This window comes from Echinops telfairi, unplaced genomic scaffold (assembly GCF_000313985.2).
Source record: "Echinops telfairi isolate 266 unplaced genomic scaffold, ASM31398v2 ScPeMD7_655;HRSCAF=1070, whole genome shotgun sequence".
NCBI classification, from domain to species: Eukaryota; Metazoa; Chordata; class Mammalia; order Afrosoricida; family Tenrecidae; genus Echinops; species Echinops telfairi.
Window position 1 is genome coordinate 31102217 of NW_022104553.1, and position 22209 is coordinate 31124425.

General features: G+C 47.7%; 2 protein-coding genes across 2 annotated transcripts in view; one reads left to right on the top strand and one right to left on the bottom strand.

Moving 5' to 3' along the window:
- The window catches only part of DLL3 (delta like canonical Notch ligand 3), a 61555-nt gene that overhangs the window by 12156 nt on the left and 27190 nt on the right, over nt 1–22209 (bottom strand). Inside the window, exon 8 of the mRNA XM_030886359.1 lies at nt 15604–15626. Within this exon, the coding sequence (XP_030742219.1) occupies nt 15604–15626 (23 nt within the window). The remainder of the gene's footprint in view (nt 1–15603; nt 15627–22209) is intronic.
- LOC105979329 (EP300-interacting inhibitor of differentiation 2) lies at nt 19700–20728 on the top strand. The gene has a single exon (XM_013006567.2). The coding sequence runs from the start codon at nt 19776–19778 to the stop codon at nt 20361–20363; it is 588 nt and encodes a 195-aa protein (XP_012862021.1). The 5' UTR covers nt 19700–19775; the 3' UTR covers nt 20364–20728.

The following is a 22209-nucleotide window of genomic DNA, read 5'->3' on the forward strand; positions in this document are numbered from 1 at the left end:
AGAAACTCATATGTATAAGAGAGAGTTTTATATAAAGGGTAAGTGCACATCAAGAAAACATCCCAACCCAGTGCTGCCCAAGCCCACAAGTCCAACATTGGCCCATATGTCTGACACCAATCCACAAAGTCCTCCTCCATCTCACAAAACACGCACAATGATGCCGACTGCAGGAGGAAAGCCGAATCAGTGAATGTGTAAGATTCTCAGTGCTGGCAGAGGTCTCCACACGGCTGCTCCAACACCTGGGGCTGCATCGGGGTTGGTCTATGAGGCTTCTGCTCAGGGATGTCTTGCAGGAAGTGAGCCTTCCCAGCTGAAGCAGGGAACTGGCTAAGGCAGCTGCACCCTGGTCCGACCATCAGAAAGCAAGAGACCTGAGAACAAGAAAGGCGAGGCTAACCTAGCCATTTATCTCTGCGCCCTTCAATGAACTCCACATGTGTTTATCGACTAGGTTGGTACAATAAACTTTAACTATCTCAACATCCTACAATGTTGTACATCTTACTGTCAACTGGGTTCTTAATGGCTAGTGAGCAGCCAGCTCAGATGCAGCTATCGGCGCTCTCTGTGTGTTCAGCACAGAACAGAGCCAAGAACATCCAAGACTCAAGAAGGCGATTAGTCCAAGGGACTGCGGCCCACACAAACCACAGCCCCTACTACTCCGAGACCAGAACCTGGCTGATCGGAACCACAGAAGGTCCCGGACAGAATGGGAGGAAAATGTAGAACAAAAGTCAAAATGACCAGACTTACTGGTCCAGTAGGGACTTGGGGGAACTGTGAGACTATGACACCTTGAAACCTGGAACTGAGCCAGTCCTGGGACCACCGTGCAGCCACACAACAGGTGGGCCCATAAAGTGAGCTGTGGCTCTGGTGAGGGACTAACCCTCCTCAGACTAACCAACGGGCAGCTTCTGCCCCGAAAGAACACCAACCCCGACGGCAGGAAAGAAGAATGAATGAACGGAGAAGATGAACCCCGAGAGGAAGCCACTGAGAGCACAACCCCAAATGCTGCCCAGCAAAATGTAAATGAAGTATAGGTGGGACAACCATGTGACTGTAAACTTTCTCCAAACCCACAACAAAATATATACATGAATAACCCAACACAAAGGGGCAAAAGATTTAGACAGATACTTCATTCCCCCAAGCTATCAAAAAAGCTCAAACTCACTGCCATCGAGTCAATTCCAGTACACAATGACCCCACAAGACAGTACAGAACTGCCCCTGTTGGTTTCTGAGACTATAACTTTTTTTTTTTCCACAGAAATTAAGAATTCATCCAATTACTCGAAATGATGCCCCATGGTTCCTGTATTTTTCTTTTTTCTTTTTAAACATTTTATTAGGGGCTCATACAACTGTTACCGCAATCCATACACACATCAATTGTGTAAAGCACATTTGTACATCATTCTCAAAACATTTTCTCTCCACTTAAACCCCCGACATTAGGTCCTCATTTTTCCCCTCCCTCCCTGGACTATAACTCTTTATGGGAGTAGAAAGCCTCCTCTTTCTCCCTCAGAGGGGCTGGTGGTTTTGAACTGCTGACCTTGTGGTGAGCAGCCCGAGTATCCACTATGCGGCCAGGACTCTCGTTCACTAAGATAGAGGGATGACAACTAAGCACATGAAAAGATGTTCAGTATTGCTAGTCACTGTTGTTGGATTTTTTGACTCATGAAAACTGGCCCATCGGATTTTTTTGTATCGAGTCAAAGGGACAAAGATTCGGCCACAGGTTTCCTCTGCCTGAGCTGCTGGTTGGGTTAGAACCGGCAGCCTTTGGGTGAGCTATCAAGTGCTTAAACAGGGAACTGCCAGCGCTCCTTGCATCTGTCATTAGAGAAATGTGCACAGAAACCCAAACCCACCACAACTGCCCATCCGAACGGCCAGCGCTTGGCAGAGTGACATACCCAGTGACTTGCTCTGGCCCGTCCTTTGGTGGCATGTAACCCTCTGCGGCTACATGGCAGAAATAGCTTGGCAATTTATTATAAAGGTAAAATACTCAAATAGAAAGCAAATGTTTAGAAAACGATGATGGCAACAGATGTACAAATGTGCTTGATACAATTGATGTGGGGAATATTATAAGAGCTGTAAGATCCCCCAATAAAATGATTTTTAAAGGTAAAATCTAAAAATGAAAGTGAAAAAAGGTAAAGTGAACATACACGTGTTCTATGAGCCTTCTATTTTGTTAATATTTATCTGAGAAAAGGAAATGTACGTCTCACAACGACTTTTGCTCAGGTGTTCAGCACCACAGTCACTGCCATTGAGCCCATCCAGGCTCACAGCAACCCTCCTGGACAGAGTAGAACTGCCCCTCTGGGTTTCCAAGGTTGTCACTATTTTTTGGTTTTTTCCAAGGTCGTCAATCTTTACGGGAGCAGACAGCCTTATCTGTGTCTCTCAGACCACCTGATGGGTTCAAACTGCTGACCTCGTGGCTAGCAGCCGCACTCGTCACCCACAAACCTGCCTTGGGTTTAATTGCCTGAACAGGAAACCACGCAAGTAGCCAACAGCAGGTGACCCAATCAATGGACTGTGATCCATTCAGGCAACAGAACACTAGCCAGAAATAAAAGGAGGTCTAAGAACATAGGCACGACGGTGAGGATGGTGCCGGGCCAGGCAGCGCTCCCTTCTGTTGCTCAAAGGGGCCTTATGACTCAGAACCAACAGCAGTACAAGAAACAACACAGCGGGACCTCAAAATAATCATCAAACAATATTGTTACTAGGGCTCCAGCCCACGCATGCACGGTTCGTGCCGAGCACCCAGTGTCTCTGTGACCAGTGGATGGCAGCAGGCTCCTTCTGTAACAAACTCACTGCCATCGAGTGGATTCTTTCTGACTCAGAGCAACCTTAGAGGGCGGGGTAGAACTGCCTCTGTGGGTTTCTGAGACGGTAAATGTTTATGGGAGTAGAAAGCCTCATCTTTCTCCCAAGGAGTGGCTGGTGGTTTCGAACTGCAGACCTTGCCGTTAGCAGCCCACAACACCATCAGGATTCCAACCAAACCAATGGCTTCCTAGAGGATATGTGCTGGACCAGTTCAATTCCCGCCCAGAAGACTGTGGTGACTGTTGCGTGGACGTTCCAGAGGGGCTAGCTTGATAGATTTTCTTGAACGACACAGGACTTATATCGAAGACTTAAAAAAAAAATTAAAAACTTCTCTGGTGAGAAAAAAAAGCTAGAAACGTTGCCCTGAGGAATTTTTCTCCCTGTGAGAATTTCGTTGGGAACCCTTAACACAGACACGTAGAGAGAGAGAAAGAGAGACACCCACGCGCCCTGTAGGCCTCATCTTATCCCTTCAGAGTTCTGGTTGTTCCCAAAACTCAAAGAATGTTTCAGAGCAACACGATGGAGTCCCTGCGGGTTTTCAAAGCTGGCATATTGACATGGCGTCGATCCAAGGAGGAGCGCAGGATTCCTCCTCCCGGGAAGGGCTAGAGAGACAGAAGCACCGCCTTCAAAGATGTACATCTAGATGGCGGCCACATCAACAGAGCTTCCCATTTTGATATTTCTGTTTCATGACGGTTTCTATGATTTGGGAGCCTTTTTTTTTTTTTTTTTACTTACCCTTGAACTGAGTGAAACCAGATAAACAACAGAGTGCATTTTGTATGATTCTACTTACACAAAACTCTTAAAATGTGGACTTAACTATAAGTACAGAAAGCAGTGGGGGGGGGGTGAGACGAGTCAGCTAGGAGGGGAGAAGGGGCTACAAAGAGCATAAGGAAATGGGGGTATGTATGAGCCCCTAATAAAAAAAACGATAAAAAAAAAAAGAAATGGGGGGTTGATGTTCAAGTTCATGATCTTGATGGCCCTGGTTTCATGATTATATCCAAAACCAGATTCATATATCCAAAACAGATCAATGTCATTGGGTCGACTCCGGTTGTTAGTGACCTTGTAGGGCAGAGTAGGACCGCCCTCCTGGGTTTCCAAGACTGTGCATCTTGATGGGGGCAGACAGCTTCATCTTTCTCCCACTCCGGGTACCTACATCTGTCAAGATCTCACACTGTCATCAGACAGCGATTATTGTAAACTCGATAGGACTACAGTACAAAATGAAACCTGGTCAGATGACCTCCCTCTAGACCCAACCTGAATTTGCCCTTGGTTTAACCATTTCTTGCTTGTTCCATGACAGAAATGCTTGCTCTGGTTTATTTTAATACGGCTGGTGGTCTTTTCCTTCTTGCTCTTTGTATTTTTGTCTTTAACCATTATTTTATTGGTATTGCTTTCTTTCTACTTCATTTTGTTTCTGTACGGTTTCCCAGTTTATGAAGCACAGTAGGAGTGGATGCAGAGACAAGAACTGATTCAATGGTTTCTTGGGTCTAGGGGGGCGGGGGCTGGGGTGGAGGCGGAGGCGGGAGCACTAGGGCCGATTGTGATAATGTGTGTACAACCCTTTTCAAAAGCGGCTTAACAATGGAAGCACGTGAGATTTAGATGGATACAATAATTTTTTTAAACGTCAAACCGTATACTACTTCAACTATAGGCCGTGTGTTATATACCGCTTAGGAGCTCTAGAATAGAAATCCCTCAGGTGTTCCGCGAAGAGATGGATTGCCACAGCGGCTGCAACAATGTGAGGGTAGCGGAGGGTGGGCGGGATTTCCTTCTGTTGTCTATAGGGTCGTTGTGAGTCCAGGCCGACTGAACGGCAGCTAACGACAACAGGTGTTCATGTCTGACGACAACAACAACAACAGGTGTTCAAGTTAGAAAGTTAAAGGGGAGCAGATTGGAGTCAATTGTGACGAGGTGCCTGGCTCCCCCTGTTGGATGCTGCAGAAATCTTCGTTGTGTGCCGCTAAGAGGGGTCACACTCATCTTTACAGGAAAAGCATCCACAGGTGTTAGGAGAGACTGCCGGTCACCTCTCGCCGGCAGCTGGTGGTGTCCAAGCTGCTCACTCCGGAGTTGGCTGCTGAGCACTTAACCGCTGCATCACCAGGGGCTCCTTTCTAGACACCAAGCGGCCGGAAGAACTTCTAAGAGGAAGCGAAATCCAAACCGGTGACCCACAGTTTCAAACCAGCTGTTCTGGAGCGGACTCGGACACACCACCAGCTGTTCAAATAGAACCATGGTGCAGCATTTAGGTTTTGGGGTGCTCACCACAAGGCCAGCAGTTTCAAACCACCAGTCGCTCCTCAGGAGAGAGACGGGGCTTTCTCCTCCCGTGAAGAGTTCCAATCTCGCAAACCCACAGGGCCGGCTCGACCCTGGCCAGTGGGGTCGCTCTGAGTCAGCATCCGTACATGTGAAAGTCGGACACTGAATAAAGAAGGCCGCAGAAGAATCCACGCGTTGAATCGCGGTACCGGTGGGGAGTTTTCAAAGTGGGATGCCGAAAGGACAGAGATCCCTGTCTTGGAATAAGGACCGCCGAGCACTCCTTGGGGCAAGGATGGCAAGGTTTCGTCTCACGTACCAGGGACGTGTTGTCAGGAGAGACCGGGCCCTGGAGAAGGACGTCATGCTTGGTAAAGCGGAGGGGCAGCTACAAAGAGGATGGCCCTAACGAGACAGACCGACGCCGTGGCTGAAACCACGGTGAGGATGGTGTTTCCTTCTGCTGCGCACAAGGTTGCGATGGGTCCGAACGGACTCACGACCCCTGCCAATAGACGAGTCCCCTAGACGTGGGCCCTCGGACTCCCTTCACGCCTCACGTGGAACTCAGCCAAAGGGCAGGCAGGCCCAGAGGGGAGCAGCGGCACAGGAGTGAGAAGTCATTCGGGCCTGGGCCTCCGTCAACCAAACAAGGGAGGCAGAGGGGTGGGGAAGAAGTCGAGGGAGAGGGTCAGCACAGGGAGGACTTGGAGAGAGTGAGGAAACATTGAAAGCCACGTCAGAAAACAAGACGTGTATGAATTGTTCCACGGAAAACCGATGGGCTCTGTCAACCCACAGGACCATTTTCTTTCTTCTTTCTTTTTTTAAGCCATTTTACTGGGGGAATGACTATTTTCAAAAGGCATGGAGAGATGAGAAAAACAAGGCTCTAATCCATAAAGTCCGATGTTGGGTGGGGAATAGGGAGGCAGGAAGGGGCACAGACTTGGAGGGACACGTGATGTTCTACATCCTGTTTTGGGGAGTAGTGTCCGGGGTCTTAAGTACTTGGGAGCAGCCATCTGAGATACACGTGTCCGTCTCCTCCCTGCTAGCTCAAAGGAGCTGGAAACAAACCCGGAAGATGACGGGAGACCTTGAACCACCGCTAATTGGAGTCAGAGACCAGAAGCCTCCAGGCGAAATGCAACATAGTATCCGGGAGGGGATCGTGGGCATTGCTGAGAAGATAGTGCGTTCACACGCCCTCTGGTGCCGAGTTCATCTTGACTCATAAATGCCAGTCCCCTTTGCTGACAACATTGTTGCCAGCTCCTCTCTGCATCCTGCAGTAGCACCTGGGCCTGTCTGGTATGCGCAGATGTGCTTTACAGTAAGTGGGAAAAAAAATAGTTGTTAAATTACCGTGATAGTTCTTTCCACAACCCTCCCACCCTCCTTAGGAGACCTGAGACACTCAACCATCTCTCCGTTACAGAGACAGCCCTTGACATTTTGGTCACCTGATTCCCTTCTTCTGGGACTGTGCTCCCCCTCCAGGATGGTCTTCCTCTTATTCCAGAATCCGCCTTTGTTCTCTTCCCTATCAGCAGGACTCAAGCCCAGTTAATACTGGAGAGATACTGTTATTAGGGCAAACGAAGGAGGAGAGCACATCTTCTGGGAGGTGCTATCTATGATCATGCGCACTGTGAGAGCGTGGGATGCCATTACAGTGAACCCTCGTTTATCGCGGTTAATCGGTTCTAGACCCTACCGTGATAAATGAAATTCCGCGAAGTAGGATTCCTTATATCCAAAAGTTTTACCTTTTCCTGGATGGTGAGCATCTTCCTCTGGCACTTATTTTTATTGTCAGAAGGCTTAGAAGAAGCAGCTCGTTTAGGAGCCATCATAGGGCTTAGATAAAATTTCTTTAAAATCGCAAACAATTACAGTACACTGTACAAAAGCAAAAATGCATCTGATACGTAGCTCCGATACGTAGCGATGCAGACAGAAGCGTGTACAGTATGAACCAATCAGTGGCAGTTATGACAGAGCATGCACTGTTACGCAAAAACCACAATAGAGTGAAGCCGCGGAAGTCGAAGAGCGAAGTGGCGAGGGTTCACTGTATTGCTGCTGCTGCTGCTGTTCGGTGCTATCCAGTCAGGTCCATCTAGAGTAACTCTCACCCTGCCTGCTCCTGCGCCCTCCTCACCGTCATGCCTCTGCCTGGACCCACTGTTGCAGCCGCTGTGTCGATCCATCTCGTTGAGGGCCTGCCTCTTTCTCGCTGCCCTGACCATGAAGGCCTTCTCCGGGGACTGGTCTCTCCTGACATGCCCAAAACATGTATGACAAAGTCTTGCCAACCTTGCCTCTAAAGAGCCCTCTGGCCATACTTCTTCCAAGACAGCTCAGTTTGTCCTATTCGCAGGCCATGGTATTTTCAATAATCTTCTCCGGCACTACAGTTCAAAGCATCGATTCTAATAGGGTAGATATTTTCATAGTGAGGCCCTGCCCCTTACAAGACACCCACTGATATCTGAAAACATCCCCCTCAGACAGGTCCTAGAGAGACAAAACCAGATTGCTAATAATTTGATGTATATATACAATAATTACATATACATATACATGTATATGTATTTAGATAGATAGATAACACAAGAAATAAACAGTTAAATTATAAAGCAGTTATACAGATAGATATATAACACAAGAAATAAACAGTTAAATGACAAAACAGTACAAATGGCTCAGTACAATTCAAACGTGTTAGAGAGTTGTGAGACACTGGCAGATTTTCCAGGCACCAGCACCAACAGTGAGGCAGGTCACCAACAGTCAGCCAGGTCACCAACAGTCAGTCCCCAGCTCAAGAGATGTAAATTCCAGTTGTGTGGCGAAGCAGGTCTTAAAGGGACCTCAAATTGCAGCGACACAGTCCACAGGCTAGGTGTCCCACAGGCAGCGTAGCTTGCAAATTGAGGAACAGAACAAGCAAGGCAGCCGCACACTGGTCCGATGATCAAAGAGATCCAGAAAGGCGAGGCTCGCCGAGTCATTTATCTCTCCGCCCTTCAATGAATCCCACATGTGTTTATCGGCCAGGCTGGCACAATAAACTATCTCAGACATCATCTTTTTTGTTTTCTTTTTCATAAACAGGTTTATTGAGTGATATCCTACAATTCAATAGTTCACTCATATCAAGAAGTGTTGCACAATCATTACCACAATCAATTTTAGAACATTTCCTTTTTGAGTTATTAGCTAGCTCCCTATCATCTTTGTAGTTACAAATACACTCTTGTTCTGCTGTCTTCAAATATCTATCGACGTTTTCACTTTGTCATCTCTCTCGGATTACACACACACATACATGTTGCTAATACAATAATCTTTGTATACTTACCTTAAAATCTATCCAAATAATTTTGCCTTGTATTATTTTAAATGTGAAACCAAAAAATAATTTAAACATCTGTTTTCTCCAAAAGGAGACATTATTTTCCCTAAAGATATCTAGTTAAGGCATTCTCCCTTCTAGACCAATCCGACCAGAGGAACTAGATGATGCCCGGCTACCGCTACTCACTGCTCTGAAAGTGATCCCGTGAAAAGGTCCAGGGAAGAATGGGAGGAAAACCCAAATCATAAAGACCAGGCTGACTGCACGAGTTGAAGAAACTGCAAACAATGTTGGAACAAAATGCATAGGAATTGTTGAATATAAAATCGATGATATGCTCTGTAAACTCTCACCTAATTCATGATAAAAAATTTTTTTTTAAAAAGAAATACATGTGTCAGAGACCTCAGAAGCTATACCTAACCTCCCTGCTAGTCAAGGTTTGCAAAATTAAACCATACGATCATCTTTTTACTAATTGGGTGAAAAAGTTTATAATGATAGATCACATCTCCTATTGTGATGGTCTGGAGATCTGGGCAGGCTCATTAAGTAGACTCAATTCTCACCGTCTTTTTGAAAAAATAACTAGGAGGAACCGATTCCACTTTCAAATGAATGAAGAATTCACCACAGAAACAGTAGAAGTATGTCAGGGTAAGTGAACTACTATGGACACAAGGTAATGATTTTATAGGAAACCTGGGTGGTCCAAGTGTTCTGTGATCAGCTGTTAATCTAAAGGTTGGCTGTTCAAATCCACCCAACTCCTTAGAAGAAACAGCCCATGGAAGATGTGTAAAGTATCTCAGTTGATATGTGTCCCAAGTTGTGCTCAAAAAACAGAAGAATGTGATTGGAGTGAGCATTAAGGCACGTCCTATAACAGGAAGGTGTTCCTGACTGGCCCAAACTATTCCATCCTGAGGAGTACTGAAAGTATTGGAGTGCTTTCCAGAGGTCACAGCCATTGAAAATTCTACAGAGCCTAGTTATACTCTGAGACACATGAAATCCTACGAGTCAGAATTGACTTGATGCCATTTTATTTATAAGAAACACCAGGACACAGATCAGTAGGTACATGATACAATATCTCTCACTATGAGATATTGTATCCAGGACACTAAGCTTGCAGCAAGACAGAGAAAAAATAGAGAAGGACCTAGTGGATGTGTGCTTTGGACTTGGGGTCCCTGCTCTGAGACAATCCTAGATTCAGGGGAAAGATGGATGTCAAGATACATGGAGATCTGCAAAGGACGCTGGGTCTCCAGATGCTGCCACACAGGGCCAAGACACAGGGCAAGAATTCTCCAGTTGGCTGTCTGAACTTGGGTCTCGTAGCCTCCTAACTGGGAGAGAATGCATTTCTGTTTGTTTAGAGGGGAAGAGTGGACAGCGGGAAGAGGATGGAAGACTGGTGGGGGGACCCATCCCATGGAAAGAGACGGAGCACATTGCTATACCTCATTCACGCCTAAGCAGCACCAGCCATCCAGAAGCAGATGCCACGTTGGTGTGTGTATGGGGCGCCATTTGTTCTACCAGCCTCTGTGGCCCTGCCCCTTTCTGGCCTGATGTTGTGCGTTGGCACCTGCCCAGGTAGTAGACAGTCTAAGCAGGTAGTAGAGGTCCCACCACCAAGGTGGAAAGGCAGCAGAGTGGGAGGCTGATATTCCATGACCCCAGGATGAGAAAGAAGGCAGGAAGCCCTTCGGGAACCCCTGCCCTGCCATGCCATCTCCGTGAGAGTGGTGGGCTGTACTGTGTACTGGGGCGGCTCCTCCCACACAATCTGTTGCTCCATGCAAAGTTCAAGTGCAGCACTAAGGAATTAACAAGCCTCGTCTCAACCTTGCGTGGCATCGCTTCCCTATTTTTCTTTTACACCAACACATGTGCCCTGCCGCCTCCACAGGGTTCTAGAAGCTTCTGAGTATTGATTGATTCTGCAAAGGGTCCTCCAAAACATACGTGTGGATTTTTACTCCATTAGCCAACTTGAAGGTCATCACCAACGACCATAGCCAATGATTCAACTGTCTGTCCTCTTGATTACGTGGCAAGCATCAGTGTTGTTGTTTTGTGGTTTCCTCGTTTCTAGTGAGACAGCACGTACTTTCAGACTCTTGACATTTTTTCTTTCTCCTGTGGATAAGCCTATTCACATAGTATCCCAATTTCTTCCATGTATGGCTCTTCTATCGTGTTGAGAGGCGGTCTTTTTCTTGTGATGAAAATATACACAGGGGAACCGATTACAAGGATCTGCATATAACCTCCTCCCTGGGGGACGGACAACAGGAAAGTGGGTGAAGGGAGACATCGGACAGTGCAAGATATGACAAAATAATAATTTATAAATTATCAAGGGTTCATGAGGGAGGAAGGCGCGGGGAGGGAGGGGAAAAAATGAGGAGCTGATGCCAGGGGCTTAAGTGGAGAGCAAATGTTTTGAGAATGATGAGGGCAATGAATGTACAAATGTGCTTTACACAATTGATATATGCATGGATTGTGATTAAGAGTTGTATGAGTCCCTAATAAAATGATTTTTTAAAAGAAAATATATACAGCAGAATTCACTGAGTCAATAAATCTGACACGTAAAACTCAGCCACAATGATTACATTCTTCATATTGGGCAACCACAAGAGGCTTTTAAAAAAATGTCAGAAATATTGATGGAAAGATGGCTTGCAGAACCTCCCCTTAATTAGTACTCAGAGCAAAGGCTGGCATGGGAGTTAACACTATATGCCCCTGGCGACAGCCTGCCTGTGCTAACTGTGCTCTCCTGGGCTTGAACTTCCTTTGCACACGGCGCCTGTGAGCCCCATGGGGGCTCTGCTTCAGTTTCGCTCTGACCCCTCCTGCTCACAAAGCTATGAACAGAGTCTGAAAAATCAAGGATGTCTCCTAGACAGAGTTGACTTCTCCACTCACCGCTGGCTTCTGAGAAATGTCGTTTGTGTGTCAGAAATCAGTTACAGGAAGAGGCGGCCATGTGGACTAAGCCAAGAACTAGTGGTCATTTACTCGAAGCCAGACATTCTGCAGTAAACACAACTGCCTGTGTCCGCAATGAACCGGCAAGCGGTTTGTTGGGGTCAACTGATGGTTGCTTAATGAAAGCGGAGTCCAAGGGTCGCCGAGCGGGCACGATGTGCAGTGTGAGAGAAAGAGGGGTTGGGGTGGACGTTGAGGTGCCTGCATTGAGCACTGGGGTTTGGGCCTGCCCCAACTGCCGGAGTAGCGGTATTTGTGTGTGGGGGGGGTGGGGGGGCTGGATCTAAACTGGTGGAGCCCAGGTGTGAGTCTGTGCTGCCACCATCAAACCCACAGAGGCAGTATGCTCACCATCTTGGACCCCAATACTTACTGACCCTCCACTCCATCAAGAAAGCCAGGAAGAGAAGTCATAGTTTGTCACACACGACTCCAAGAAGGGGCGACAGTACCATGTCGCTCTTGGAAAGATGGAAGCCCAGATTGGGAAAAGTGCGTTTGTTTCTCGGTTCAAGGTGCGGAAGGATGACTGCGCATTCTAAAATTGTCCCACCCAATGCCTTGTTCAGCATCCACGAGAGCAGGGAAACCACCATTCACAACGGAGGAGCTTAGGTTCAAATACTGGGCAAGGCAGGCTTTCTTGTAGAGTGACTCTTAGTCCAAGACCAAGAACCAGGGCAAACCCACTGATGAACAGCAGTCACTCATGGTTGCCTTTCCAACTCGTCCCCCTCCCAACTCCACTGCCTTGTCCCCAGTGCCCATCACTGCCTCCCCTGACCCGGGGGGAAGGGGGTCTGCTCAGAATCCTGCTCCCCCGCCTCTCCTAAAGCTGACCTTTCTACTGCAGTGGCTTCCTCTAGTTCAGTGGTTCTCAACCTTCCTAATGCCACGACCCTTTCATACAGTTCCTCACGTTGTGGTGACCCCCGGCCATAAAATTAGTTTTGTGGCTACTTCAGCACTGTCATTTTGCTACGGTTATGAATCAGGCGACCTCTGTGAAAGGGTCCTTCAACCCCCAAAGGGGTCACGACCCACAGGTTGAGAACGGCTGCTCTAGTTGAATGCTTGCCCAACCCAACCCATCAAAGATACTCAGACTTTTTATTTCAAAGCGTCTTTCATTTTAACACTCTCCGATTGACATATAATTAACATCATACAACTCAACAGTTTAAAACGTTTTTAAAAGAGTTATGCAATCATTGTCATAATCAACTTTAGAACAATTTCTTCTTTCTTGTACTCATTATTGTGAGCTCCCCATTTCCCTGCAGTCTCTCTGCCATAACGCCAAGAAACTATTACTCTGGCTACTGGCTCTATAAATCTACGTGTCCTGGATATCATATAAAGAAAAACATACGAAGCTGGGATGGGGGTGAGCACTGGCACTGACGGCGATTACACGACTCATTTTCAAGGTGATTTCATCATTGGAGAGAAGACGTTCTGAAATCCATTGTGGTATTGATGGTACAATTCTTGTTATGATTAACTATTGAATTGTGATAGGTGGATTACGTGCCAATAGAACTGGTAACAGAAAAACAAATACAAAAGCAAAAGTAAAAAAAAACCTCAACGACAATAACAAAACAGAAAAACTTCAGCGCAAACGATAACTGGAAAGAATACAAACTTGAACAAATTTGAAATGGGTCAAAGGTATTACATTTTAACCTAACTTCATCTGCATCCATCCAGTTTCTAAGGCACGCTGTGTGATGGTTTGGTTATTCACATCACTGGTCAATAGTCAGAGAGGATTTACTGGAGGCTTCATCCAAGTGGGGACCCTAAAAATGGACTTGGGGTTTTCACTGCCATCCACAGCCTTCTGCAAATTTAATTTAAGCTCTGATACTGTTCCCTCCTCCAGTCTTGGGTTTCATTATTCACAATCCTTGTATCACACAGGCTGAGATACTTCTTCCTTGTGAACTTAGTAGTCACCTCACTTAGATGGCTGCCTGTGCTAGGACAAGCCTTTAAGACCCCGGAACAAGCCACAGGCAGGCATCTGCTCTCAGGTCATATAATCTAATCCCATCTCCCAAGCAACAAGGTGGTATGCCTGCCTACTGCTCACGATCCACATATCAACCCCTCATTTGTACGTCTTAATAACCACTTCAACAGAAGGCCTCACCCCAGCTTGAGTTAGCTTCTCAGGTTGGGGAGACAAGGAGAAAAACAATCAGTTCCTGTCATAGAACCATGTTCCTTGGTCACCTCAAATCAACAGACACCCCTACAAGGGTGCTCAGTAAACCTTAATGGAAATTCAAGCCCAGAGGTTGGCGGAAGGAGGTGGGGCAGCTGTCTTTGAGAAAGTGGTTATACCTCTGTTGGTGGAAAAACCAGGTAGGGCAACCTGCCAGTGAGAAAAACACTAAAGATGGCTTCTATACACACACACACACACACACACACACACACCAAGGGAAGAATCACCCAGTATTATGTTTGTAACTGGGTACTTCCAACCTGGTTTCTATCCAGCCCTGGACTCAGACCGAATGTTCTAGGACTTTAGGCTCTGCCACTCTAAAGGTTCTTGATCTGTCTTGGAAGAAGTAGAACCAGAATGCTCCTTAGAAATGAGGATGGCAAGACTTCCACTCACATGGTTTGGACAGGTTACCAGGAGAGGCCAGTCCCTAGTGAAGGCTCTCATACTTAACATAAGGTCAACAATAAAAAGGAAGACCCTCGAAGAGATGGATTGACACAATGACTGCACTAAGGGGCTCGAACATAACTGTGGGATACAGAAAGGTTTTTCCCCAGGTTGTCCCCCCATATTATATGATGTCTATTAGACACTGGGAGGTCAGCTGCTTAGAGGTGATCTCCCATAGAGTATCAACCATCTAGAGCAATCAGTCCCTATTATCTGTCCCACCCTAGGTGGGACCCACTCCCTGCTGATAAGGATGGTGGATTATACCCCTGAAGGAGAGCCCAAAGACAAGGTCAAGCCAACTCAATGAGGATCAAGGTTAGGCTGCCATCTTGAATCTAGGGTCCACCCATCTTGTCACATGTGTATCCCTAGTTCCTCCTCTTCCAATTGTGTGTACACCCCTAGCTCGGCCCCTTCCTGTCGCACCTATGTCTATTGCACAGCCCAATAACTCTGTCCTTGGCTTCCCAAGAGAAAGCATTCACCCCGAAATGTGTGGAAACCTGAGGCCTGAGAAACCGCAGCTGGAAAAGAGGGCATGGGGCTCCTGGTTCTACGCTGGGAGGTGAGGTCAATGGTCCTGGTTGACCCCATTGGCTGAATTACAGTCACCTGGCCTAGATTGGCTGAATTAAGGTCACCTAGCCTACCCTGGTCCTCCCAAGTGTACTGGCTTCCTGTCTCAAAGGCTGAATTGGTGTATGCTCTCTGGCCTTGATGGCTGGCGGGGATCGCCTGATTCTCTGCAGCAACCTCCTGTAGGGGCGCCTTCGCATAGGGAGGGACAACTCCCTATCCGGCGACCTCACAGAACAGGCGGCCCACCTCGGAGGGCTGGCTGAAAACCTGATGGATAGTGGCACATTTTCAGACTGGGGAAGCTCTTTTCCCCCCAACCTACCCCAGTCCCTATTGAACCACGTAACTGGATCTTCTGAACCTGGCCCCACGGGGTCTCCCTTTTTTTTTTTTTTAAATCATTTTATTAGGGGCTCATAAAACTCATCACAATCCATACACACATCAATTGTGTAAAGCGCATTTGTACATTCATTGCCCTCATCATTCTCAAAGCATTTTCTCTCCACTTAAACCCCCGGCATTAGGTCCTCATTTTCCCCTCCCTCCCCGCTCCCCACTCCCTCACGAGCCCTTGATAGTTTATAAATTGTTATTTTGTCATAGCTTGCCCTGTCCGACGTCTCCCTTCACCCACTTTTCTGTTGTCCGTCCCCCTGGAGGAGGTCACATATAGTTCCTTGTAATCGGTTCCCAGCCCCACGTGGTCTCCTAATGAACTCCCACGAATATGAATTAAACCAGCCAGCGAACCTACAGTCCTCGCTGTCATTTTGGCATGTGATGACGTCAGACTCGTGGCCCCCATCCCTCGATTAGATGCCCTACCACCTCCCCATGCAGTACACAGGCATCCCTGCGTTCTGCAAGTTGGCTTTCTGACTGCTTTGCTGTTCACAAAGTCCGACATTTGTGAAATGGATGTGGATGAGGGGGTTGAAAGAACTTGAAGGCCAAAGTCGAAGGTCTGAAATGTGAAACACCCTTCACACCTCATTCACAAGTTTAAAATTTCATCAAAAAAATAATAATCACTAAAACAAGGACACCTACATGAGTACCTGCTTTCTCTCATTGGAAGACATCTGAGGAGAGTGGTCGCTTCATCGAAAATTAGCTTCCGGGTGGCTTTGCCCCTGTGGCTCCATCAGCGCATGCGCAGCTGCCAAAGTGGCGCCTCCAGGCCCCGCCCCCGGAAGCCAAGCTTGGCCTATCAGCCTCGTGGCGCCTCCAGGCTCCGCCCCCGGAAGCCAGCCTCAGCCTATCAGCCTTGTGGCGCCTCCAGGCCCCACCCCGGAAGCGTGCTCGGCCTGTCAACCTGTGCTTTTGTGAGGTTGTATGTATTCGCTGGTGTCCTCTGGCATGGGGTTGGGTTGGTTTTCCCAGAAAGCTGGGAAAAGTGTACCATATAAGCTGACGACCATGGCTCGCTTCTTCGCTTTACGCCATTTCCGCTTAGGAAACGTGCTCAAGGAAGGCATTACTTCCAGAAGGCCCACCGGCCAGTCTGAACAACTTCATTAAATCTATGTCCGTTTATTTTCCTCTGGCTTATGTAAATGTTTTTCACTGCCTAGCGGTTCATACCAGCGTAGTGAATCATTTCACAGAAACCTCTTAAGGTTGAAGAGTTCATCATTTCCTCTTCTGTTTGACCTCTTCCATCAGGGCCCTCTTGCCTTAATTTTGAACTCCCTGCACCATCCAAGCTGACTGTGGACTGTTCAGTTGCACTTTGCCCCAAATGCCAACACCTCAGATACTCGCTTGAATCTGTTCTCCAAACGGTACCGTATGGCACCTCTGCCCTTCCCGGACTCTGACCAGCCTGTGCCCTAGGCCCCTTCCATCTCCCCTGTGCAGGCGTCATCCTGAGAACATCCCCTCGTGACTCTCTCGGTGGACCCCACTACCGATTTTCCTGTCTTTATTGGGTTATTTTGAACACACACACACACAGGTCTTCTTGAGAAACAATACTTGAGTTTTCTCCCTCATACTACTAGTAGATTCTTGGACAAGCAGGCCAAACAGATGGTAGCAGGACAGTGGGAATATATACCTACAAATATATATTTGACAGAGGTTATTTTGTCAGAGTAACTAGCCTCTGACAATCGGGGGGGGGGGGGGATCCATAGGCACAATTGTATGGCGATATTATATAAAGATTATAGAATAGGGAAGGTAGGAGAGAAGATAAAATAAAGGAGTCAGACACATTTCATGGTAGCATGCTCACCTCCTAGACCATGGCCATGATCTCAGCAGCCAGGTCCACGCAGAGAGCAGGAGGAGAGGCAGGGGGGGGGGGGGGAGTATATTTCTAACCAAGGCTTATATATACTTAAAGGTGTGCAAGTCACCCTGATTACAGGTAACCACATACGTCACAGGAAGGGGGTGTACCATAGGCAATACAGGGAGATGATCTAGGGATGCACACGCAATAGGAAGAGGAAGGATTAGGGGTACACATGTGACAAGATGGGCGGACCGTAGATTCAGGATGGCATCCTAACCTTGGTCTTGCTCATTGAGTGGGCTTGACCCTTTCTCTGGGCTCTCCAGGGAAACCATCACTATCTTTATCAGTAGTGTATGAACCCCACCTATGGTGGGACAGACAATAGTCTGATTGCTCTGGATGGCTGATGCCTTCAGAGAGAAAACTTCTAAGCAGCTGACCACACAATATGCTGGCAAGCAGGTGACAACCTGGGGTTAAAATCTTTCTGTATCCCACAATATCTATTTCCTTTTGCCGCAACTATATAGGGAACAAAGTTTCAAGAACTTCTTAGACATAAGCAGGCACCTTGAGGGAATGAATTCCTGGCCATTGACCAGGACATGAAGGTAGTTGGTATAACTTAGTTCACAAAGACCGGGTTCTACATCTATGGTAGTTACATAATCTGGTGTCAATTTGAGACTTGAGAGGATTGTCAATCGGGTCCTAGCCAATGAGGCCTCTGTGTGGACATGGCCTTCTGAGGATTCTGGGAACTCCTGTATTTCCTCCTTGGAGGCAGGAGACACACTCTCTCTTTGCTCACACCCTGGGAGACACAGCAGCTGACAAGACAACAGAACTATATTAGTGCCCTGAGCTGGAGAAGCCACATGGAGACCCCTGCCAGCGCTAAGATGCTTACAATGCCACTGGATCCACAAGACTTCCAACCCACTGGCCTGTGATATTCCTGCATTTGGCATCATTGCATGTATTTCGTGAGTCAGAGGAAGACTTTATAGATTGGTATCAGACATAAGGGCTGTTATCAGACTTATGGACTTGATCTGGACTGGGCTGGGATGTTTTCTCAATATTCATTTGTTCTTACATATAAACCTATTTCTTATACACAGAGTATCCATCAATTTGTTTCTCTAGTCTACCCAGACTAACACAATACCCTACACTGGGGAGTAATAACGAGGGTCTTAAACAGCCATCTAGGGTGCAACTATCAGTCTCTTTCCATCCAGAGGAGAGGGAACCGATTACAAGGAACTATATGTGACCTCCTCCCTGGGGGACAGACAACCGAAAAGTGGGTAAAGGGAGATGTCGGACAGGGCAAGATATGACAAAATACCAATTTATAAACTATCAAGGGCTCATGAGGGAGGTGGGAGCGGGGAGGGAGGGGAAAAATGAGGACCTAATGTCGGGGGTTTAAGTGGAGAGAAAATGTTTTGAGAATGATGTACAAATGCGCTTTACACAATTGATGTGTGTATGGATTGCGATAACAGTTGTATGAGCCCCTAATAAAATGTTTTTTAAAAAATGGAAAGACGTGGAAATAATTAGCCCAATGGACTTACAGGCCACACAAACACCAGTCTCCACAACTCGGAGACCAGAAAAACTAGATGCTGCTTGGCTACCCTGAAAAAGATTCCATTAGAAGGTCCTGGATAGAGTGGGAGACCATTGTGGTACAGAACTAAAATGAGGAGAACAGCCTGACTGGTCAGATGGAGACTGGTGGGCCCCCAAGATCATGGCCCGTACCCTTCAGGTCTGGATGGAAACTCACCTCCTTGTTAGAATACTCGACCATTTAAGATCAAAGGGCAGCATTTACCCAAGGTCAAAATTCAGAGGGTTATTTAGAAAGAACAGAAAAAGGAAACAGTGGAAGTGGAATAAGGAAGCTTACACTGAGGGGATTCAACGGATGAGTTTAGTCAGAAGGTGTATAAATTATTAAATGTAAAACTATGATCTGCTGTATAAACCTTCACCTAATTCACACACAAAAAGTTTAAAGATTTGCCCAGTGTAGTCATTGTTTGATTTCTTGACTGCTGCTTCTTCCATAGGCAGTGATTGTGGATCCAAGTAAAATTAAGTCCTCCACAACGTCATTCTTTTCTCCTTTTATCATAATTCTTGGTTCACTGGTGAGGATTTTGAAGACTAATCCATCAGTACGTGCTTCAAGACTTCTACGCTTTCAGCAAGCAAGGTTGTGCCATCTACATACGGGAGGCTATTAGTGAATCTTCCATCCTGGGGCCACTTTCTTGTTCATATAATTCAGCTTCTGGGATTTGCTCAGCACCCAGATTGAGTAAGTATGGTGACACGGTACCACCCAGAAAAGATACCATCAAAACGGTCAGATGGAAAATATGGCATCTGGCCCTTGGCTGACGTTCAGTAGTGGTGTTTTCCGATGTTAGCGCTTTCGGCCGCTAGGGGGCACCTGGAGTCTCAGCGCGCTCCTGGCCCCGTTCAGAACCGACGCCAACTCCGGGCTTTCAGGCTCGCACCGCGCTCGCCCAACGGACGCGAGGGGGCGCGCGCGCACGCACGCACGCGCACGCACCCACTTAACGCGCGCGGCCTCCTTCGCGCTGTCCCGTTGTTGCCGTTTTCTGCTGGCAGCGGCCGAGCTGACCCCGACGTCCGAGATGTCTCAACTGCCCCCAGATGGCTGTGCCCCGCTGGCGGACGCAGCGGGTGGCGACAGCGACGCTCCGCAGGCGGAGGTAGGCGGTGGGAGGCGGGAGCCCGCCCGGGAAGGTCCGCTGGCTGAGGCCCGAGGACGCCCGGTGGAGATGGCCGGGGAAGGGCCGGTGGAGATGGCCGGGGAAGGCCGGATGGCCGCGGTGGCCGGCTTGATGCAGGAGCCGGCGGAGGAAGAGGGTCCCGAGAGCAGACCCAGGGCCAGACCCAGGAACGGGCCGGGCACGCTGCCGCACTTCCACCTCCGCCACCCTCTGCGCCTCTTGGGGGTCAATTACCAGCAGTACCTCCGTCGCTTTCTGGAAAATTACCGGGCTGGGCCTGGCCGGTTGCAGGAGCTGGAAGGACGCCGCCGCCGCCGGTTCGCGGAGGCCCTAAGGGCGAGGCAAGCGGCGTTCGCCGCTGGTGATCTGCGAAACGCTCGGAGGATGGATTTTGATCCTTTAACGTTTACCATCGCTCTGACCGCCTCTGAGGTCATCAATCCCTTGATCGAAGAACTAGGTTGCGATAAGTTCATCAACAGAGGCTAGTCAAGTAATGGACCGACTTCAAGAAGCCCTCCCCGCCCCTGAGTCGTCTGCCAATCCAATCACTTGGCTTTGTTTTTGGAATCCCAAGGATGGGAGATTCAGGCAGTGCACTTTGGGGACAGGCTGAGAGCAAAGGAAGTCACCAGGGGAAAAACAGAGAGGAAACAGAAAACATTGCACCCACCTGGAGTTGGCGATTGATCCAGATTCTTGTTCCTGCATCGCTTTTGAAATTGCACCCAAAAAACCAAAAAGCTTTTGTAAAGTGAAAGCTTGAAGAAAACCCGATCAATGTAAGAGTCCATGATCCTGGGAGAAGGGATCAAATAACAAGGATGGGAATAAAGTGTTGCTGCTGTTACTAAGATGGTAGTGAGAGCTTGAATTGTGTAGAATGTGCTTCCTCTTCAGCTCAGATGCAACAGGTTTTCGTGGAAAGTTGGTTTTGTGGTTTCTGGAGCATTTTGCATGGCTAGCATAGTGTATTACATGATCGAGGGTGTTTTCAAGAATTGCTGCAATTTCTGGCATTGATTTGCCCACTCATTGGCATTTTTATGTGCTTTGGTAAATCTAGCTATTCACAAACACACACACACACACACACACACACACACACACACACGCACGCAGGGTCCCCAGTACCTGCCACAACCACCATGGGTAACCACACTTACTGGGCTGCCCTTCCTCACCTCCCTGATGGTACCTACAAGCAAATATAAATCCACAAAGCTATGATTTTAAATGTCTTCACCAAAGTCGACATAAATGGGGGCTTCAAAACCCGCGCTTCAAAACGTGCATCGCTATTCCTTGTGATCTTGTCCATTTCTTCCCACAAACTCTGTATTTCCTGATTTCTATGCTGTTTGTTTCCGTGTGAATGTACCAGAAGGTCCTTCCAAACTAGTGCATTTCCTCATCTCTCGTTGTCAGTTGTCATCTGACTCTGGCAGCCTGATGGATACCGAAGAGAGCCACCCAGGCCTGCCCTAACCTCACAGTTGCTGGTGCCCTTGAACTGTGATGCACGCTGCTGCGTTCACTGATGTCATCAAGGGGTTCCCCCTCTCTCCGCTGACACATTTCTGGCCTTTGCTGATGCCAGGTCCAAAGCAAGCAGAACCACAATGGCATTTTATTCTGTTCTCTGATTCTGTGGTCATTTCCTTAACCCGGAACCAACTGATGAACATTTAGTTTTCCAGTAGTTTGCTACCACCAAGATCAAGGCTAGGATCATTAATCTTAGACACATATAGCATGTGGCATGTGTGCACATGTACCCTGACTGTGGAGTCCTGGTGGCCCGGCAGATAACACATTGGATTACTAACTGCAGAACCACCAGCCTCAGGAGAAAAGAGGAGGCTTTCTACTCCCATCTTAAAAACCCTACACGGGGACTTCTACCCAGTCCTATAGGGTCGCTCTGAGTTGGAATTGATGGCATCGAGTTTGGTTTTTGCATTTTAGTGACTTCTTGGGTTACCAGGTCAGCAGTTTAAATCCACCAGCTGCTTGGAGAGTGAGAGGACTTTCTACTCCCAGAACAGTCAGTCTTGGGAACCCACAGGGCAGTTCTATCCTGTCAGAATCACCTCAATTGCACTTTGGTTTTAGCTTTGTGTTAATGTGAGTTACAGGTTGAGCTGCCAACTCAAGGTCAGGAGTTTGAACCTACCAACTGTTGCAGAAAAGAAAAGATGAGGCTTTCTGCTCCATAAAGATTTCTGTCCTGGGCCGGGGAGGAGATGAGCCAGTCAGGGTGCGATGTAACAATGATGAGAAATACAACCTTCCTCTAGTTCCTAAAGGTTTCCTCCCCGCTCCCACTACCATG